A 22,443-nucleotide genomic window follows, 5' to 3' on the forward strand; every position below is an offset into this window, starting at 1 on the left:
AAGATTAAATGCAATATGTGCTGTGTTCAAATTATTCAAATTACAGAATGTTTTTATGTGAAATACTAACTTACTGTTTAATATATTCAGTGTTAATAACCTCACTGGCACGCAACAGAATTATCATATAGCAGTAGCAACTGTAATTACTGGCCTTTTAATCTCTAATTTAAGTGAGCTTTTGTAAAACAATTAGTTTTTTTTTGCTTGGTTTAATTTGAAATTAATATACAATTTTAATTTAACATTCTAATAATGAAAATCTTGATTTATATTGAATTGCTTTATTTTTGTTCAAAACATCAATATACATAAATTTTTATTTTACTTTTATATTTAGTATTTTGATTGCAAGAATTACTGTTTGTTAATTCCATTCCTAATTGAGGTTCATTTAGATATTAAGATTTTCTTTTGTCATACATATGTTAGCCATATTAAACTTTTCAAAGTTGGGGGAGGAGATTAGACCTTGGTCTCTAATTTCAGTCTCCAAAGTAAGGTAATACTGTGATTCTGAGCAGCTCTTGGAGTATTTTAGTTGGGAACATCTAAACTGTATGCTTATCTAGAAAACAGAATTTTCATATCAATTCTGACTTTCTGTAAGCATCTTTTTAAAAATGAGAAGTTTATCATGAGAGCTGTTTAAAATTTGGCAGTAATCAAATATTGGTAAGGATTACAATGAATTCATTAACATTTTCCAGACAAAAATATCATTCATCATTCTTTCTGTTAATCTAGCCCAATTTCAGTATCTGGGTATTTGCATATAGTAGAACCTCAGAGTCACAAACACCAGAGTTATGAACTGACCAGTCAATTGCATACCTCATTTGGAATTGGAAGTACGCAATCAAGCAGCAGCAGACACACAACTCCCAAAGCCCACAAATAGTTTAGTATTGTGTTTAAATGCAAACTACTTAAAAAGGAAAGTTTAAAAAAAATTGACAAGGTAAGGAAACAGTTTCAGTGCTTGTTTAATTTAAATTAAGGTAATTAAAAGCAGCATTTTTCTTCTGCATAGTAAAGTTTCAAAGCTGTATTAAGTCAATGTTTAGTTGTAAACTTTTGAAAGAACAAACATAATGTTTTGTTCAGAGTTATGAACAACCTCCATTCTCAAGGTGTTTGTAACTTTGAGGTTCTACTGTAGTTAGCACCGCTAAATCTATTCATTTGTAATTGTGAGGTATGATTCATAATGATATAGATTTAGACTGGAACAGATGGAAATTGTCTCATTTGTTTGTGCCTCTGGGGTTGCACAAAACTTATATACATTGTAACAAGAAAATTATGCTAGTGAAATAGGATAGCAGACATGGAAACACAAGCGGACAATATTTTATTAAAAATGTTGTGTTTTATAAAATAAATAGAGGATAAATTGGAGATGATTTTAGGGCAATCCGAAATAACTGTGCTAAAGGAGGCCAGACAAGGTGGGTGAGATAATATCTTTTATTGGACCAACTTCTGTAGAGCTTTGTGTTGCTCGAAAGCTTGTCTCTCTCACCAGCAGAAGTTGGTCCATTTACAGATATTACCTCATCCACCATGTCTTTCTAATCTCCTGGGACTGACACGACTACAACTATTCTGCATACAATTTAGGGAGGTCACTCACTTTTGAATTTGTATGTTTTCTATAGAGTTGTAAGATTGGAAGGGCTGACATAGACATTTTGGTATGCTGTAGAGTACAGATATTGATATACAGAGATATTAGTAATAAAGCAGATTCCGGTTGCTGGAATAGGAAGCATGGGCATATGTTCTTTAGTTGTTGATAGTGAAATTCCTTTCTCCTTTTCGCTCATCAACAAGGTAACTTCTTGGAGGATTCTTTCATTCGCTTGTATTTTAATAGAAGGTAATAATGGCTATATGTAAACTATTTTTAAATGAGAGGCAAATTCATATAACAACCCTAAATAACTATAAAACAAAAGAATACAGAAAAGCTATAGCAAACATTCAAACTGGGATAATTCAAATTAAGGCTAACAGCCCATCATTAATACATAATATAGAGATAAAACCTTTTACCTGCAGTTTTGTTGGTTTGTATTCCAAAAATATCCTACATTTCCAAAAAGTGAAGATTGCCTTTCATTTCTCTTTTATTAAAGTGGAGCAAATTGCCCTGTCATATTCCAGAAGGTGTAATTCTTAGATCCTGTGCTGTATTTGCCAAGTAAAATTAGATACACCTCTACCCCAATATAACGCTGTCCTCGGGAGCCCAAAAATCTTACCGCGTTATAGGTGAAACCGCCTTATATCGAACTTGCTTTGATCTGCCAGAGTGCGCACACACCTCCCCCCCGGAGCATTGCTTTACCGCGTTATATCCGAATTCGTGTTATATCGGGTCGTGTTATATCGGGGTAGAGGTGTAGTTCAAAACTTATTGAATAATTCATTTTGTTTTATACAGAAAAATTATCTGACAACAAATGAAGTAGATCCATATACTCAGGGACTATCTCTTCCTATTGGCGAGAGGAGGTCAGCCAAGGTAGGTGTGCAGGTGTAGATTCAGTAAATATTTTATATAACTAATGAATTAAAAAAACTGAAATTTTCAGTGTTGTGCAAAAATAGACTTTCCAGTTGACAATAAAAAAACCTGCCAAACTTTTTATCCACTTCATATATGAACATATTCCTTTATTGTTAGGTCAATTTTAAATAAGGTGAAGCCTTCTAATGCTATAATAGACATTTTCTGATTGATTGATTTTAATTACCAAGTTTCTTTTTCCTTGGGTAATCCAGTACACTGATTTGTAGGTAATAAAATGGTCAAATTTTACTTTTAAGAAGAGCTGTCAATTAATTGCAGTTAACGCGTGATTTAACTAAAAAAACTGAATCTCAATTTAAAAAAAACTAATTGCAATTAATCGCACCACTAAATAATAGAACACCAATTGAAAGTTATTCAATTTTTTTGGATGGTTTTTCTACATTTTCAAATATATTGATTTCTATTATAAACAGAATACAATGTGTACAGAGCTCACTTTATATTATTATTTTTTATTACAAATATTTGCGCTGTAAAATGATAAACAAGAGAAATGGTATTTTTCAATTCATCTCATACAAGTACTGTAGTGCAATCTCTTTATCGTGAAAGTGTAACTTACAAATATAGATTTTTTTTTTTTTTTTGGTTATATAACTGTACTCAAACAAAACAATGTAAAACTTTAGCGCCAACAAGTTCACTCAGTCCTACTTCTTGTTCGGCCAGTTGCTAAGACAAACAAGTTGGTTTACATTTATGGGAGCTACTGCTGCTTGCTTCTTATTTACAATGTCAGCTGAAAGTGAGAACAGGCGTTTGCATGGCACTTTTGTAGCCGGTGTTGCACGGTATTTATGTGCCAGATATGCTAACCATTTGTATGTCCCGTCATGCTTCGGCCACCATTCCAGAGGACATGCTTCCATGCTGATGATGCTTGTTTAAAAAAAAATAATGCGTTAATTAAATTTGTGACTTAACTCCTTGGGGGAGAATTGTATGTCTCCTGTTCGGTTTTACCTGCATTCTGCCATATATTTCATGTTATAGCAGTCTCGGATGATGACCCAGGACATGTTTGTTTTAAGAAAATGTTCACAGCATATTTGACAAAATGCAAAGAAGGTACCAATGTGAGTTTCTAAAACTAGCTACAGCACTTGACCCTAGGTTTTAAGAATCTGAAGTGCTGTCCAAAATCTGAGAGGGACGAGGTGTGGAGCATGCTTTCAGAAGTCTTAAAAGAGCAACACTCAGATGTGAAAACTACAGAACCTGAACCACCAAAAAGGAAAATCAACCTTCTGCTGGTGGCATCTGACGCAGATGAGGAAAATGAACATGTGTTGGTCCGCTCTGCTTTGAGTTGTTATTGAGCAAAACCCATTATCAGCATGGACACATGTCCCCTGGAACGGCGTTTGAAGCATGAAGGGACATATGAATCTTTAGCGCATCTGGCACGGAAATATCTTGCGATGCTGGCTACAAGAGTGCCATGTGAATGCCTGTTCTCACTTACAGGTGACATTTTAAACAAGAAGTGGGCAGCATTATCTCCTGCAAATTGTAACCAAACTTGTTTGTCTGAGCGATTGGCTGAAGTAGGACTGAGTGGACTTGTAGGCTCTAAAGTTTTACATTGTTTTATTTTTGAATGCAGGTTTTTTTGGACATAATTCTACATTTGTAAGTTCAACTTTCATGATGGAGATTGCACTACAGTACTTGCGTTAGGTGAATTGAAAAATACTATTTCTTTTGTTTTTTACAGTGCAAATGTTTTTGTAATAAAAATAAATATAAAGTGAGCACTGTACACTTTATATTCTGTGTTGTAATTGAAATAAATATATTTGAAGATGTAGAATATATTGATATTATTTATTTGTATTATCATAGTGCCTAAGAGCCTTAGTAATGGTACAGACCACATTGTGCTAGGCACTGTACAAACAGAACAAAAAGAGAGCCCCTGTCCAAAAGAGCTTCCAGTCTAGTCAGTTTTCAAGTACTTTGCCAGTTGCACAGTTTTCCACATACATGTTTATGTATGAAGAGCAAGACATACAGATGTAGCAGTTCAGTTACTATAAATATATGAGGACATAATACTTAAGGTTTTGTATATTAGCACATTATATATCCTTTTTTTAATGGTGAAGAATCTAAAGACTGCTAAAATATGGCAGGCTTTATAGCACTGAAGTATTATGAATATGCCATAACTGCTAATTTTACATCAACACTTGAATTTCTGTAACCTCTGCCATGTGTAAAACCTGCTGGGTTTTAATATTCACTCTGTGTTGAGGTCCCTGTTGAGCAGTATTGCCAACTTTGTGTCCTCTTAAAGCTATCTCTACTTTATCTTTTATCCTTCGATAGCTGCTTGCTAGTTTTACATTGTCCTGCTAGAAACCACAAAGACCAAAAGATTAAAAATGTAGCTGTTGTGAACATCAGCTTCATTCAATAAACTATTATCAACATGTCAGACCCATGGTGATAACTCTACCAATAAGTGGAGTTGTGAATTCTGCTTGAAATTTTACCATGGAGTGCAACTGAATGGATCTGTAGTGTTTGTATATTATTATCCATTTTGACTGTGGGAGTGAGGGAGCAAAAAATACTGCCAAAGGTGGGGAAAATAATGTTCATAAGACTAGTATATTTCTTATTTTTATTTGTATTACAGTAATGAAAATTAGGATTGGGCCCCATTATGCTAGGTGCTACAAAAGACAATCCTTGTTCTGAAAATCGAGGGCAATAATCTCAGGAAAATTTTTTTATCTGATCACTGTTTGTTTATTTTCCTGCTGTTGCCTCTGGAGACTCAGTATTTTATTATCAGTTGACATATTTCCATTTATTTTAAGGTGTGAAGGGGGCTGGCCCTGACTCTTGTCACTCTCAGGAGGGTAAATCCATTTTTATCTGGGGGGGAGGGAATCCTGTTTCTTTCTCTCTCTCTCTCTCTCTCATTCTTCATCTATCATACTTGTATGGCTCCTGTTACCACAGTATGTAAATAGCCTCATAACACCCCTGAGAGATGTAGGTACTCTTAGCCTCTGTGTCAGTTGCCCATCTGTAAAATGGGGGTTAAGTGACTTGCCCAAGGTGTGATTGGGGTCCCGGGGGGGTGGGGGGGACACCCTCAGATTGCTCAATCTGGGCAAACTGCAAATAATGGGGCAGACAATCCCTCAAAATGGTAGCTTTCTAATAAATTCTCCAAACCAACAACAAAACAGCTTCTACAATGCCTTACTGGTTACCCAGAAGCCAAAAAATACAGTTCCCTTAAGCAATCCAGCCTTGGGCTCCCATCCAGACAGCCAAATCAAATATGATAAGGTTTACTGAAAATCTTGTTCATCATATATGAAGTTGTACCAATCCCAAAGGATCGGACACGTTATCCACCAGGTCAATGAATATTTTAGATCTTACACGCTTACAGCCAATTCTTATTAACTAAACTAAATTTTATTAAAAAAGAAAAGAGGGAGCGAGTACAGGTTAAAAGTTCATTACACGTACAGATATGAATAAAGTTCTTATGTCAGTTTCATAGTAGAGATGGTGAGCTTCAGCGTTGCAAAAAGTTCGTTCAGAATTCATTCCTTAGGTTATAGTCCAATGTCCAATATCAGGGTGATCCAGACGAGCTGGAGACCTCAGTCTTGTGACTTAAATTTCCCTTGACGAAGCTTAAGGAGATCTGAGATACAGGATCAGAGTTCTTTTATAGAACTCTGGCAGGTTATTGATAGCCTATTGACAGCAGGTATTACTTGGGTGAAGTATTGTGGCTTTGAAGTAAAACCACCTATTTCCTATGCATACACAGGTAACTAGTTACATTCATCAGCACAAGGTAATTATCCAGTAAGAAGTTCATAGACAGTTTACTACAAACGTCAAAAAGAAATATAGACAATGATATTGTTACACCCAAGTTCCATCTAAATGTTACAATTCCCTTTTGATCTCTGAATCAATAGAATATTGTAACAGATAGGAACCATCTACATGGTTAACATCTAACAAGATATAAGTAAACAAATCCAGTTAGCATTTACCTCTAACTCTCTGCCAATACAGGTTTGCATTTCAAAGCTCTAGTCTATCTAACATGGTTTTGTTAGCTATTTGTAAGAAATAGCCTTAATTACCATTTACATACAGTACTTCTCTAATATGTCTCTAAAGGTTGAATTTGGGTCATGTAGCCTGTTAGTTGCTTAACCCTTTCTGGTTCAGTGTCACATAAGGTCACCAGAGGAAGTCTGTGGAACAGTGGGTACTTGAATCCAGGTTTCCCACATCCTGTGCTTGCACCCTAACCACTGGACAGTCCTTGTGTGTGTGGGTACAGCCTATTTCTCCTGTGCTCTCGTAGACTCCCTTGATGGGCCCAGGCAGCATGGAGGAGGAAGCTGTCTAATTTGAATGTAGAGGGGACAAAAACTGGACTTGCTGGAGAGTGGGGGAAGAGTAGAGTGGCGCAAGGAGCCTAAGGGGGTGGGAGCTGGAAAGTAGGATTGGAGGCTGGCAGGTGGAAGAGAGGGAAACTGGGAATGAGAGTTAGTTTAGGGAGGACTGCAGCTGGCTGGGGAAGGAGATTGGGAGCTGGGGGGTGCATGTCTGGGAGCCAGTAGATCAGTAAGGAGTCTGAGGTTGGATGAGGAGCCAATGGGGAGGCAGGGATGACTTTGCAAGGAGGTGAGGGAAGAGGAGAGACATCTGAGGAGGAACTGGGTGGCAGGGTGAGAAGTGGGACTGGCTGCATAAAAAGACTTGGATAATGAACCTGTGGGGCCAAGGGAGATACAGAGAGTGGGCAGGAGCCAAAGGAAGGAGATGGGAATTTGGGTGGGGAAGCAACTGGAGGTTAGGATGGGGGTGAGAGAGTGATTAGATGAGGAGCTGGGACAGGGAAACTGGGACTGGCTGGGCAAGGAGACTGGGGACAAAGAATTCAGGGGTGGGGAGGACTTGAAATGGTTGGACAGCAAGACTGGGATGGGGAGCCTGGAGTGGTGAGACAAGGACTAGCTAAGCAAGGAAACTGGGATTGGAATGAGAAGTCTGAGGAGTGGAAAATGTGACTGGCTAGGTGAAGAGAATGGGATTGGCATGAGGAGCCAAGGGTGGGGAAGAGACAGGACTGGGACAATGGCAGGTTGGAGGGGATAGAGCGGAAAGTCATGCTTGGGGAGAAGACTGTGACCATTAGAGAACTCTCCCCTCCAGAGCCTGGAATGGAACCCCAGATTCCAGTCTCTCAATATTCTTCTGTCAGCAGATACCTGTGAAACCTACTGGTAAGTGTCCAATCCCATTTTAGTCCTTGTCCACATAGAGCGTGATGGCTTACTACTGCCATCAGTTACTCCATTAGCTCAAGTGGCAGAGGTCTTTGTAGTCAGTCTAAAGATTCCAACCCTGCTGATGTCCCATGTAGATGTCAGTATAATGCTACATGATGGAATATCTGATTTTTTTCAATTTGCTTCCTTAAAAACATAGGAAGTTGCACACAAGCTGCTTTAAAAGAACATTATTAAGGTTACAAAGTCAAGCACTGAAAAGTTAGGAAATACCAGAATCAGGGTTGCCTGTGCAAGGCCTTGTTCATCCACCAATACCTCTGTGTCTGCACTTAAAAGCAGAAAGAAGAACTGTTCCAAAGATGAACTCAGATGCAGGCCACCTTACCTAGCAAGAGACCAAAAGACTCACCATAACTTGCCCTGGGCTCTTTCCTTGAAAGGTCATAAGGTTGTAAAGACTTAGTTTTCTTCGAGTGCTTGTCTATGTGTATCCTATTGTTTATGTTCATGCACCCAGTGTACTTGAGTTCAATTTGTTTTGGCCAGCACTGTCTTCTGGGGACTATGCCTACATCCCAAATATCCTTGTGTCTCTGACTGAAAGCATAAAGGATAAGGTGACCCCAGTCACTTCTGAGTTCCTTCTCACCATGCATGACTACGAGCTGGAACTTGAGTGTCCAAACTTGTTTGCTCTCTGTGTGGCTCTTTATATAAGTAATTGTATATAATTAGGTTGTCAAGTATCAGGGGGTAGCCGTGTTAGTCTGTATCTACAAAAACAACAAAGAGTCTGGTGGCACCTTAAAGACTAACAGATTTATTTGGGCATAAGCTTTCGTGAGTAAAAACCTCACTTCTTCGGATGCATAGAGTGAAAGTTACAGATGCAGGCATTATATACTGACACATGGAGAGCAGGGAGTTACTTCACAAGTGGAGAACCAGTGTTGACAGGGCCAATTCAATCAGGGTGGATGTAGTCCACTCCCAATAATAGATGAGGAGGTGTCAATTCCAGGAGAGGAAAAGCTGCTTCTGTAGTGAGCCAGCCACTCCCAGTCCCTATTCAAGCCCAGATTAATGGTGTTGAATTTGCAAATGAATTTTAGTTCTGCTGTTTCTCTTTGAAGTCTGTTTCTGAAGTTTTTTTGTTCAATGATAGTGACTTTTAAATCTGTAATAGAATGACCCTCCGCAAAAGAATAAATGGACACAAATCGGACATCAGGAATGGTAACATACATAAGCCAGTAAGTGAACACTTCAATCTCCCTGGTCATTCTATTACAGATTTAAAAGTCACTATCATTGAACAAAAAAACTTCAGAAACAGACTTCAAAGAGAAACAGCAGAACTAAAATTCATTTGCAAATTCAACACCATTAATCTGGGCTTGAATAGGGACTGGGAGTGGCTGGCTCACTACAGAAGCAGCTTTTCCTCTCCTGGAATTGACACCTCCTCATCTATTATTGGGAGTGGACTACATCCACCCTGATTGAATTGGCCCTGTCAACACTGGTTCTCCACTTGTGAAGTAACTCCCTGCTCTCCATGTGTCAGTATATAATGCCTGCATCTGTAACTTTCACTCTATGCATCCGAAGAAGTGAGGTTTTTACTCACGAAAGCTTATGCCCAAATAAATCTGTTAGTCTTTAAGGTGCCACCAGACTCCTTGTACCTGTGTTCAGTGCACATGTTCATCCAGCATTACACCATAGTGGTAATGTCAAGGCCTGATGTTCATTTTGTTGGGGCTGTCCTAAAATAATTGTTTAGGTAGAATTCCAGTACCCACCTCCTGTAATCTAGGTTACTGCTTGTGAGTCACCATTAGTAGAGTATATATATTGACAAGTACTCGAAGAAGAAACTATTAGTTCTCTTACAGTAATTCGTTCTTCAGAATGTGTTGTCTCTCTATATATTTGATGACCCATCCTCCTTCCCTCTTACTGTGGAGTCTGATAACACCTGGATTCTGGTGAAGGATACTGGAGAAGGAATTGTGGGGTGGTTGGGATGTCCCACCTTTAATGCCCTCATTTGGAGGCATAAGGACACTGAGGGTGCAGACACGACTTCCAATGGATACTGTTGGCCAAAATAATCTGAACTCAAGCTATTGGGCGTATGTGCACCAGTAAAGGAGCATATATGGACGACACAGCTCGAAGAACCTACAATTATTGTAAAGTGAGTAATCTTTCCTTCTAGTATCCTGATACTAACATCTAAGGTGGCACTGGTGATACCATGTAAACCTAAGAACCATGCTGCCCTTGATACCAACCCTAGCACAGAGTGCTACTCTGCACTCGTGCTCCTCCCATACTGACTACATGTATGGAGGGTACCCTCCACCTCTGTACAGACTACCTCTATGATACTTGTTGTGTTAGTAATGGCTATCTCTGCACCAAAACAGTATATTGTACTGAGCAACTTGTCAAAGGGTCTGGAACTGAAGTAATTGGTGCTGGAAAGGCTCAGGGAGGTTGTTGCAATGCTCCTAGCCATAGAGTCACCGAGCTTGCCAGGAAAGGTGTCTCCTATATCAACCTCCCCTTTTCACAGGCAAGGTACTCTGGACAGGATTGCCCTTCCATTAGAAGAAGTATACTCTTTTTCCTCTTCTGCTGAGTGCATCAGAGAATTATTCCCTGTACATTCTCAATCTACCCCCGTGGGCAGCTCAGTGGGAGCCAAAGAGTGATTCCAGGGAAGATTGAGAGTTGGTAGAAAGAAGTTAGAGCCTTCTAGGGACCCCACCATTTTTTGTATCCCCTGAGCTGTGCTCCAGCACACTATTCTTACCAGTAATAGCTGTGGCCATGCTGGACCCCCTGGGGTGTTCAGCCCTACTCCGGGAAGCCACTTCATCCATTGTGTATAGGTCTAGGTCTCCCTCACCTAAGAGGCAGATTAAGCCTCCTCAGTAACCTTAGCTGCTTGAACCTTCAGCTACTTGAGAGGGGAGAGGAATAACCATTTCTAGCGAAAGAGTGTCTAGTTCTGGCTGCAATATCCTCATCTCCTCACAAGCCAGAGAGCTCACATACATTGGCATCTGTGGGCATATTTAAGGTTTTCCAGCACTTAATAAAGCGGATTGTATGAATCTTAAACATTCTCCTGAAAGCTGTTCATGAGGAAAACCACAATCTCTTGGACATACTGCACTTGTCAACTCCAGGGAGGTTAACCATGCCAATACATGAGTCTGCTGGAACCTGCTAAATCCATCTGGCATACTCTGGTTTCTGTTTCTGTCACATGCAAAGGAGCAGATAGGAGATATTGAGTGTGCAAGAAGGGATCTGAATATTTTACACTCATCCTGTAGCCATCTTTCTTGTGCAAGCAGTACAAGAGAGAACGAAATAGCAGGGACCACTAAAATGGATCCAATTTAGTGGTCCCTGTGGGGGGAAAAAATTCCCTCCAAATTAGTTCTTTTTGGCCAGAAGGTGTACTAGTCTGCAAGCCTTCAGATGACAGTAACAAATTATCAAGTGTTGCTCTCTACATATGACTTTTTAGATGGGGGTGCGAACTGTCTAATTGCACTGATAAATTGCCCAAGAAGCACCAGGCATTCTCTAATGTCTAAAGTCCCTAATGGCTGAAGGTCAGCCAAGTACACACACAACTTTGCAGACTTTGCTGGATGCCTCAGCAGCATGTACAATGACTACAGTAATAGAGTCGTCATGGCTTCAATGATCCCCTAGAGAGGTCCAGGCAACAATTGAGGACCTCCCAGTTGAAGGTAATAAACTCTTCAGCAGTGGCACTGAAAAAGCCCTCTGTACTTCAAGAGATTCCTGGGCAGCTCTGGTCTTTTTAGTGCTTGAGGTTTCTGAGTCTTAAGAGGAAACAGTTGAGACAATTCTATGATTAGCCACTGAGATCTTCGGAGCTACCGAGGAAGAAGCAGAGATTCTACAGGAGGTGACCTTTTGCTGCCTCCTTAGCTGCCCTGCTGTCTGGGACTTCAGATAGGTTCCTGACAAAGGTAGTAAGCCTGCCTATTTGAAGTCTCCATGTTGGACACTGAGGGTATGAAGATCACGGTTGCCAAAGGAGTGGGAATGGTTTAAAACAAAAAGTGTCCTCTGGTTCAAGGGCAGGGCTTTTATTCCCACTACTTTTTAATCTTTAAAAAAAAAAAAAAAAAAGAGGGTGGGGAAGGGGGGTTGAAAGCCAATCCTCAACCTTTGTCTCAAAATCTTCATCCACTTCTCTAGATTCTGAATGATGATCCTAACTTCTGTAATCCCTTCATTTGATCCTCAGGACTGATTTGCAGCTCTAGACCTGTAAGATGCCTCCTGTCATGTTTCATATCTTCACAGTCAAGCTGAAAGGGCATATCAAGCAGAGTCCTGCAAGGATCAGTTCTGAGTCTGGTTCTGTTCAGTATCTTCATCAGTGATCTAGATAATGGCATAGAGAGTACACTTATAAAGTTTGCAGACGATACCAAGCTGGGAGGGGTTGCAAGTGCTTTGGAGGATAGGATTAAAATTCAAAATGATCTGGACAAACTGGAGAAATGGTCTGAAGTAAATAGGATGAAATTCAATAAGAACAAATGCAAAGTACTCCGCTTAGGAAGGAACAATCAGTTGCACACCTACAAAATGGCAAATGACTGACTAAGAAGGAGTACTGCAGAAAGGAAGCGGGGGGTCACAGTGGATCACAAGCTAAATATGAGTCACTAGTGTAACATTGTTCCAAAAAAACAAACATCATTCTGGGCTGTATTTTGCAGGTGTGTTTTAAGCCAGACATGAGAAGTAATTCTTCCACTCTACTGTACGCTGACTAGGCCTCAACTGAAGTATTGTGTCCAGTTCTGGGTGCCACATTTCAGGAAAGATGTGGCCAAATTGGAGAAAGTCCAGAGAAGAACAACAAAAATGATTAAAGGTCTAGAAAACATGACCTGTGAGGGAAGATTGGAAAAAAAAATGGTTTGTTTAGTCTGGAGCAGAGAAGACTGAGGGAGGACATAACAGTTTTTAAGTACATAAAAGATGGTTACAAGGAGGGAGGAGAAAAATTGTTCTTTAATCTCTGAGGACAGAACAAGAAGCAATGAGCTTAAATTGCAGCAAGGGCAGTTTAGGTTGGATATTAGGAAAAACTTGCCTAGGGAGTTTGTAGAATCTCTGTCATTGCTCTTAAAAATCTCCAGGTTAGACAAACACCTGTCAGGGATGGTAGATAATACTTAGTCCTGTCTTGAGTGCAGAGGACTGGACTAGAAGATTTCTCAAGGTCCCTTCCAGTCCTGTGATTCTATAAAAACAACTGGCTCACAGTAGATACCTCAGGTTCCTACTAGGAACATCTCACTACCAATGCAAAGTCCTGGCCATCAGCCTCTCTTCCATACTCAAGTGTTGTCACCAAATGTCTGATGATAGTTGCAGCTCATCTAAGACGACAAGGAAGCCAGGAGTATTCTTACCTAACCGACTGGCTAATCATAACTGGTGGTCAGCTCCTTTCAAGCAATCCTGAAGTTCTCTGCCCCACCAAGTTTCAAAGGCAATAAAGAGAAATCCATACTCACTCAGACTCAGAGCACAGAGTTCATAGGAGCAGTGTTACTCTAGATCAGCGTTGGCTTACCTTCCAGAAGAGAGATTTTAAACAGTAACAAACCTCATTAATCAACTTCAACCTCACCCAAGAACAAAAGTGAGGCTGCGTTTCAGACTTCTAGGATAAGGTTATCCTAGGGTTATTTACTGTACAGTAGCTGTGGTTCTTTGAGAGATGTTGTCCATGCAGATTCCATGATCCATCCTATTTCCCTGAAACTACTTTATATGGTGTTCTGTATTAGAAAAAGAAATGAGGGGCAGTTGTACACACTCTGCCCTTTATGTCTTTGCATGGTGGGGTGGCACAAGGGCACGTTGGTGTAAAAGTGGCCTGAGTGGACACTGCTAACCTTAAAAAATCTGATATCATATGCATGAATGAGGTGCATGTATACAACCCTAACCCAATGACAAACCAATAAAAACTAAATAACTTCAGGCCCTATTTGTACATCAAAAAGAAGCAAAAACAAAATAAATTATTATTTTAACATCTCCTGCAAAGTTAAAAGCCCTCTCCCTAAAGCACGAAGTTATGAAGCACTTTCCAATGTCTGTTTCAGGAGAAACTGCGGCTTGAAAGAAACAGGGAATACAATCAGTATCTCAGGGACAAGGAAGAGTGGAATGAAAGGTTAAGGAAAATAGGAAGGAAAAACACAGAGGTAATACAGATTTTGCTGAAGTCAATTCAGAGAACTTAAATGAGATTAAGAATTTTTCTCAATGTCAGTTGTCTAATTGTTCTGGAGGTTTTACATATGATTAGGGTGACCAGACAGCAAGTGTGAAAAATTGGAACGGGGGTGGGGGGTAATAGGAGCCTATATAAGAAAAAACCCCAAATATCGGGACTGTCCCTATAAAATCGGGACATCTGGTCATCCTACGTGTGATACATTCTAAGTCTCTTCAGAAGAAGAGCAGTAAAGAATTTGTGTTTGCTGATTAATATTCCTCCTCAACACTCACCCCTTTTTCCACAGGAAGATAATTTTAGCAATTATCACTGTTCTGGAGCCATTTTTGCTTCTCTGATTAGTCTCTGTCCCCCTAGTACCCTTGTTAGTTGTTTCTTTTTTGAGAGAAGGGGGGAACTTATTTTAAAGCAAACTGCATCAAGGTACGTGTATATTAAGTCTTTACTCACCCTTCCCCCTCTTGATGCATGTGGTATCCCTTGTTTAGACTGTAATCTCAGGAATCTATCTTTCAAGTGTGTGTGTGTGTGTGTAGGACCTGTCACTATAAAACAATCATAGACAGAAGAAGAATATTTCTTAGTATTTTAGGCTTTCTTTTTTTATATCTGTAGATATTGTAGACAATCTACTGTCTAACACAGCACAATAATAAAATATATTTTAAACAAGTGTGAACAATTTAATGTTTCTAACATAATATAGCCACACTGGGTAGATTGACCCCAATTTTGATTTTTTTTTTTCTGTCAAGTTTGCCTTATTACTGGTGGAAATGGAAAATGTGGCATAAAGTATGACTTCTTACCTAGCATGCTTCCAATGTTAAGGACACAGTTAAATATATAACTAGTTAAATGAATGCAAAAATAAATATAAAGCTATATATTTTTTAAAAGATATACCCACACCCTTATCCATCCCTTCCAACTAAGTATGTGATCATGGGTAATCTGTGTTGTCCTGTAAAGCAGCCTATGAGTTTGGCTCTAAAACATGGTCTTACTGTCCTTACACAGGTTATGTCTACACTAGCACTTTTGTTGGTATAACGTATGTTGCTCAGGGATGTGAAAATAACACCCCCCTGAGCGATAAGAGTTACACTGGTGTGGACAGCACTGTGTCAGTGGGACATGCTCTCCGGCCGACATAGCTACCATCACTCGTTGGGAGTGGTTTAATTATGTCGACGGGAGAGCTTTCTCAGCATAGAGCGGCTACCCGGGAGAACTTACAGCGGCACAGCTGCATCTGTACAGCTGTGCTGCTGTAAGGGCTCTAGTGTACGCAGATCCAAAACTCTCACTGAAGTTGATGGGAGTTTTGGCTAAATAAGATTTCCAAGAGCAAGTTTTATGTTTTTGTGGGATGCTTAAAAGTCTTCAAAGGGTAAAGTTTTAAATTACTTCCCTCCTGGGAGAGGAGCCTCCTGCGTTGGATTCACTTAGGGGCCCTTAGGTACCTTACATGCATTAGAGAGAGAGAGAGAGAGTGTGTGTGTGTGTGTGTGTGTGTGTGTGTGTGTGTGCATGCGTGTGTAAGTGACCTAATATATACACACACAGTGATTCCATGAACTTGGTAAATGTAGGAAAAAAGACTATTAAGCCTGTTGCCTGGGGAATTCAGCCCATTCTCACATTTCAAAAGTCCTTCCTCCAATAAGGTGCAGGCAGTCTGTAAGATTTCCTTGCTGAGCAGGAACACCTTTTTGAGCCTAAATGGCTTCCCTTCTCTTCCTTTTTCTCTGCAAGTAAGTAAAAATATTGCCCACCCTTCCACACAAACACTTTGTGACTAACTGTGCAGGGTCTTTTTCTGATAGTTTGTCAGTTTGAGAGTAAAAGGCTAGTTTGTTCTCCAGGCACTAATGATGTGTGAGATCTTTTTCTAGTAGATTTGGAAAAAAGATGATCATCTTAAATGGGCAGTATGGCACATTTAACTATCAAGTGTTGAATAGGTTGGGTGTATTGTCTCTTTTTATAATGTCTTGCTTTAGTAATCGGATAAAGATCAGCACGAGTCATATCAATGAATAACCCTGGGAGAGAATTTCCAGTATCCATCAAAGAGTCTCGTCTGTTGCCATTAAGAAAAAATTGACAGGTTATTCCCTGTACCTTATGTTTGATGTGAGAAATACTGGTTGTTGGCTGTTATCCGCAGTTCTTGTTTGGATAGTGCTGCTGGTGCTAGGTGTGTCCTTTCCTGTGAAACTTAAGTTTTGTGATCTGTGCCATGATGGCTATAGTGCAGTGTTTTTTGTGGACTGTCTTTGCAGAACAGTTGAAAGGGACTCGTTTGGTGTTGAAGTTCCCAGGTATATATGGATTCTGGAAGAAAGATTTTTTTCTTCAAAAGAGGTGTCCTTCTGAGAGCTTTTTGGAGGGTCTCTGTGTGGATATATTTATAAGTACTTATCCGCCAGTGCATTGGATGAGATTCTAGGATGAGAGTTTAGTTGAGAATTTTACTCCATCTAAAGAGATATGGTCAGAAAGGCAGCAGCCAGACATCTTTTTTTATGTTGGAATCCATTATCTAGTCCTTTCTGGATTCTGAGAATTATACATGCTATAGGATAGTGGACAGAACTGAAACTTACATTGATGCTGCTGAGGCTTCAAAATTCCAACCCATGGTTCTCTAGCTGCCTGTCTCCTGGATCTTTTGAAAGACCCTGCAACAGAATTTACAGCACCCTCATCCAGTGATGACACTGCTTTGTTGTATACTTTGGGTATCTGAAAAGAAGGCATTTTGTCTTTTAGGCTACTGTAGAATCTTATGTACAGTCTGTGAAGGGGCTGTCTCCTGTTAAAGTATTCCCATCTTTCCAGGCTGATAATTTCAATCAAATCTATTGAGAGGATCTGAGGATTTTTTTGTGAATTTTCTCTTGGGTCTTGAGAACTCTGCTCACTTTGTTTCCACACTGGAAATATAAATAATCTTCTTGTAGTTGGCACAAAGAATTAGGCAGAAACAACTAGTCAGGGTTTCTAGGTCTGATTCCTCCATGTCTGAGCCAGAGGAATTAGAGGAATATGATTCTCTTTAATTTGCTTTTAGGGTTTTTTTCTTATTTGCTATTCCTGAAGCTCTTTTTATTTATCTGGGAGAAGGAAAGGCAATCCTGGAAAGACATTCCACCCTGTTCAGAAGATTTGGAAGATCTAGAAAGAATCAAAGCAATCTCTAAGAAAACTTTTGGGGTGGGGAGAAAATTTCTTCTTTAAGGTCCTCCTTCCCCTTGTGCTTTGGGAGGTGTATTTTCTTGGGTCTCTGAAGTGTGAGCACATACATGAGGACATGAAGAAAGACTTCAGGGAAATAGTGTGAAGGGGCATCTTGCACCCCAGAGGTTAAAAGGAGGTGGGAGAAAGCTGAGAGTAATTCTTGATAAATTGCTGCTTCTTTGCCCTAACTAAGGGCATCTGCTTCAGAACTGATGGGGCCCTCCATAATCCCTCCAAAGCCACTACTGGAGAAGAGGCAAATTTGCACTGATTTGACAGCCCCAATGGGCAGGCACTTCCTGGAGTTCTGGATTCTCCTGGTGGGGACAGGCTTTGACAGTGCATCTTGTACTGCTTCAATAGGATGGGCTACTGTACTGTGCTGTGGGAGGTCAAGGACTGAGTTTATCTGATATGTAGTCCAATTGAGTGTCGCTGCTGCAATCCTTGCCAGCTCTGTCCTCAGTAGCATCTTGGCTGCAGGCAGTCTTGTATTTATTTTGAGGCTTGTCCACCATTTTGTTTGGTGCTGGTAAGGGAAGGCCTCATGCCGCACAGCAGAGCTTGGAGATCAGCTTAGCCCCCTTTTCTTAAAGTGACTGAAACTCTTTGAGAGATTTATTTATTCTTATCTATCTGTTGTATTTATATGGACTCCATTAGTGGCTCACTATCTTTAATGTGTTTATCATCTAATACCTCCTCTGAGGTAGAGAAATACTATTATCTGCATTTCATGGATGGGGAACTAAGGTACAGAGAAACTAAGGCTATGTCTACACTATATCATTTACAGCAACGCAGCTGAACCCCTCAAACTGTGAACAACGTAGGTTATACTGAAGTAATTTGTAGTGTAAACATAGCCTTAGTGACTTGCCCAAGGTCAGCGGTGGAGCAAGGAATTGAACTAATGAGTCACAGTCTAACTCTCTAACCATGAAACCATACTTCCACTTAGTCACAGTTTTTGCAGGGAAAAAATAAAGGGTTTGTGAACCCCAAAACCATGTTCTGGTCAGACAAAGGAGTATCACAGACTGCCGGAACCTCAGTGTAATCAGGACATTTGTGCATGTGACAAGATATAAGGGTTAACAAGCACTATGGAGTCCCTTTGCCTTCAAATCGGAAGGTCATTTCATTATCTAAACTGAGTTAATGGGAAGCCTGTTATTGAGGACTGCTGGCCATCCCATTGTCAGTGAAAATAAATGATCAGGTAAGATGAAGAGTATTGTTTTTTCAGCAAAATTTTCCCTAGCATTTAAGTCCCTATTTAAGAGGATGTTTTTAAAATCCTCATTTGGGGAGAGTTTAAAATTAGGAGATTATCATAAATGCAGAATCAAACTATTGCTGAAGCACTAATGGAAAATGTGAATTATAAAGAGATGATAAATGAAGGTTATTACTTTCTTTGTAGTTGTATCTTTTAATATTGTTTTTTCTATTAAACAGCATGAGACAGAAAGAAGTAAAAAATCTACTGCTATTACTAGAGTCCAACCAGGACTACGTTCACAAGTACAGCCCTCTCGTGTAGATTCAGAACCTCCAAAGAAAGATGCTTTTACTTCCACAGAAGCTTATGAAGAGCTACTAAATAGGAGGCGACTGGAGGAGGATCGATATCGCAGACTAGACGATGAGGCTGAACTAAGAGAGAGAATATTGCACAAAAAACTTGATGAAGAACTGGACATTTCCAATAGAAAGCATCACAGGTTTGATAGCAAACCTGATATTTCTCCTAGAAGACATCACAGATTTGATGAGGATCGTCATTTTGATAGAAGACATTACAACTTAGACTATGATCCTGAAATAAATGAGGAAATGGACCCTAGATTTAGATATGAAAGTGACTATGACAAAAAGCCTCTGCGGGTGTTCCATGCTGAAAGGTATTTTTAAATTCAGTTTTCCACTTCTTTTCTTTACTTCCTTAATGCTATTGGTAATGGGGTTGTAGCACTAAAAACGATGAGTTAGTCAAGCCATAAGGGGTTATCGTTTAATGGTACTGAGCATCAGATTTGAAATACTTAGACTCCCTTGAATCATAGATTCAAACTTTAGGAGGGTTGATTCTGTTGTGGATCCTTCTGAGGCTGATGCTTTGAATTCTGTGCAGTGTATTGTGTGTGTATCTTTTAGGTGAGACCTGAGAAACGGAGTCGTTCCCCCCCCCCTTTTTTGGGGGGGTGGATGTTAGACCCCCATGGTTTGTTTCCTAAGATTAAGGCAAACTTGGCCAAAAATTTCCTTTTCCCTGCTATTTGTGTTGTGTGTTCTGTAGTGACTGTCTGCCTGATTGCTGCTTCTGTACTAGGGCGCTCGCCGGGGGGATTCTGGCGGCGCGGCGCTCGGCGGGGGGGGCAGGCTCCGGCGGCGCTTGGGGCGGGGGGGTTTCCGGCGGCCCGGGGGGGGGGGGGGGGGGGGGGGGGGGTTGTGCTTTTTTTTTTTTTTTTTTTGCTGCTTGGGGCAGCAAAAAAGTTAGAGCCAGCCCTGGTAGGGAGGAGGGGTTTCGATTGATTAGGAACTGGGGAAACTTTTGGGAAAGGGGGAGCCTATACAGGAAGGATGGGCTCCACCTAAACTGAAATGGAACCAGATTGCTGGCGCTTAAAATTAGAAAGGTCGTAGAGCAGTTTTTAAACTAAGGGCTGGGGGAAAGCCGACAGGTGAGGAGGAGCATGTGGTTCAGCCATCCCTTTGGGGAGGATCTATAAATGGAGATTCCCTATGTCCTAATAAGGAGAAGAGGATGGAAGATGATAAAATACAGGTAGGATTTGATGAGAAACAGTCAAAAAAAGTCCCATTTAATTACATCATGTAATGGCAGGCAGCTAAAAAGTGACAAGTTTTTAAAATGCTTACACACCAATACTAGAAGTCCAAATAATAAGATGGGTGAACTACAGTGCCTTGTATTAAATGAGGATGTTGAGATCAAAGGCATCACAGAAACTTGGTGCAATGAGGATAGTCAATGGGACACAGTAATACCAACAAAATATATTGGAAGGACAGAATAGGTCGTGTTGGTGGGGGAGTGGCACTATATGTGAAAGAAAGCATAGAATCAAATGAAGTAAAAATTTTAAATGAACCAAACAGTACCATAGAATCTCTATGGATAGTAATTCCATGCTTGAATAATAAGAATATAGCAGTAGGGATATATTACAGACCTCCTGACCAGGATGGTGATAGTGACTATGAAAGGCTCAGGGAGATTAGAGAGGTTTTAAAATAAAAAAACTCAGTAATAATGGGGGATTTCAACTATCCCCATATTGACTGAGTACATATCACCTCAGGAAGGGATAAAGTTTCTTGACACCTTAAATGACTGCTGCTTGGAGCAGCTGGTCTTGGAACCCACAAGAGGAGAGGCGATTCTTGATTTAGTCCTAAGTAGAGCTCAGGATCAGGTCCAAGAGGTGACTATAGCTGGACTGCTTGGTAATAGTGACCCATAATATAATTAAATTTAACATCCCCATGGCGGGGAAAACACCACAGCGGCCCAACACTGTAGCATTTAATTTCAGAAAGGGGAACTACACAAAAATGTAGTGAAACAAATTAAATGTAGTGAAACAAATTAGTGAAACAAATTAAAACGTACTGCACCAAAAGTAAAATCCCTGCAAGCTGCCTGGAAACCTTTTAAAGATACCATAACAGAGGCTTAACTTAAATATGTTTACCCCAAATTAAAAAACATAGAGAACCAAAAAAGAGTCACCGTGGTTAAACAACAAAGTAAAAGAAGCAGTGAGAGGCAAAAAGGCATCCTTTAAAAAGTGGAAGTTAAATCATAGTAAGGAAAATAGAAAGGAGCATAAACTTTGGCAAATGAAGTGTAAAAATATAATTAGGAAGGCCAAAAAAGAATTTGAAGAACAGCTAGCCAAAGACTCAAAAAGTAATAGCAACTTTAATTAAGTACATCAGGAGCAGGAAGCCTGCTAAACAACCAGTGGGGCCACTGAACGATTGAGATTCTAAAGGAGCACTCAAGGACGATAAGGCCATTGCAGAGAAACTAAATAAATTCTTTGCATCGGTCTTCACTGTTGAGGATGGGAGGGAGACTCCCAAACCTGAGCCATTCTTTTTAGGTGACAAATCTGTAGAATTGTCCCAGATTGAGGTGTCATTAGAGAAGGTTTTGGAACCAATTGATAAACTAAACAGTAATAAGTCACCAGGACCAGATGGTATTCACCCAAGAGTTCTGAAGGAACTCAAACGTGAAATTGCAGGACTACTAACTGTTGTCTGTAACCTATCATTCAAATCAGTTTCTGTACCAAATGACCGGAGGATAGCTAATGTGATGCTAATTTTTAAAAAGGGCTCCAAAGGAGACCCCAGCAATTACAGGCCGGTAAGCCTGACTTCAGTACCAGGCAAATTGGTTGAAACTATCGTAAAGAGCAAAATTGTCAGACACGTAGATGAACATAATTTGTTGGGGAATAGTCAACATGTTGTTTTTTTGTAAAGGGAAATCATGCTTCACCAATCTACTGGAATTCTTTGAGGGGGTCAACAAGCATGTGGACAAGGGGGATCCAGTGCATACAGTGTATTTAGATTTTCAGAAAGCCTTTGGCAAGGTCCATCATCAAAGGCTATTAAGCAAAGTAAGCAGTCATGGGATAAGAGGGAAGGTTCTCTCATGGATTGGTAACTGGTTAAAAGATAGGAAACAAAAGGTAGGAATAAATGGTCAGTTCTCAGAATGGAGAGAGGTAAATAGTGATGTCCCCCAGGGGTCTGTAGTAGGCACAGTCCTATTTAACATATTCATAGATGATTTGGAAAAAGGGGTAAACAGTGAGGTGGCAAAATTTGCAGACAATACAAAACCACTCAAAATAGTTATGATCCAGGCAGACTGCAAAGAGCTACAAAAGGATCTCTCAAAACTGGGTGAGTGGGCAACAAAATGGCAG

General features: G+C 40.0%; 1 protein-coding gene across 5 annotated transcripts in view; it reads left to right on the forward strand.

The window, feature by feature from the left end:
• The window catches only part of CSPP1 (centrosome and spindle pole associated protein 1), a 141,489-nt gene that overhangs the window by 18,833 nt on the left and 100,213 nt on the right, over positions 1–22,443 (forward strand). For 4 of the 5 annotated variants that reach the window (XM_034763047.1, XM_034763051.1, XM_034763049.1 and 1 more), the window contains 3 exons: positions 2,450–2,530; positions 14,085–14,186; positions 18,929–19,374. In XM_034763047.1, coding sequence (XP_034618938.1) covers positions 2,450–2,530; positions 14,085–14,186; positions 18,929–19,374 — 629 coding nt within the window. The remainder of the gene's footprint in view (positions 1–2,449; positions 2,531–14,084; positions 14,187–18,928; positions 19,375–22,443) is intronic. The other variant, XM_034763050.1, reaches the window with a different exon arrangement.

The sequence above is a fragment of the Trachemys scripta genome, chromosome 2 (assembly GCF_013100865.1).
Source record: "Trachemys scripta elegans isolate TJP31775 chromosome 2, CAS_Tse_1.0, whole genome shotgun sequence".
In the NCBI taxonomy this organism is placed as follows: domain Eukaryota; kingdom Metazoa; phylum Chordata; order Testudines; family Emydidae; genus Trachemys; species Trachemys scripta.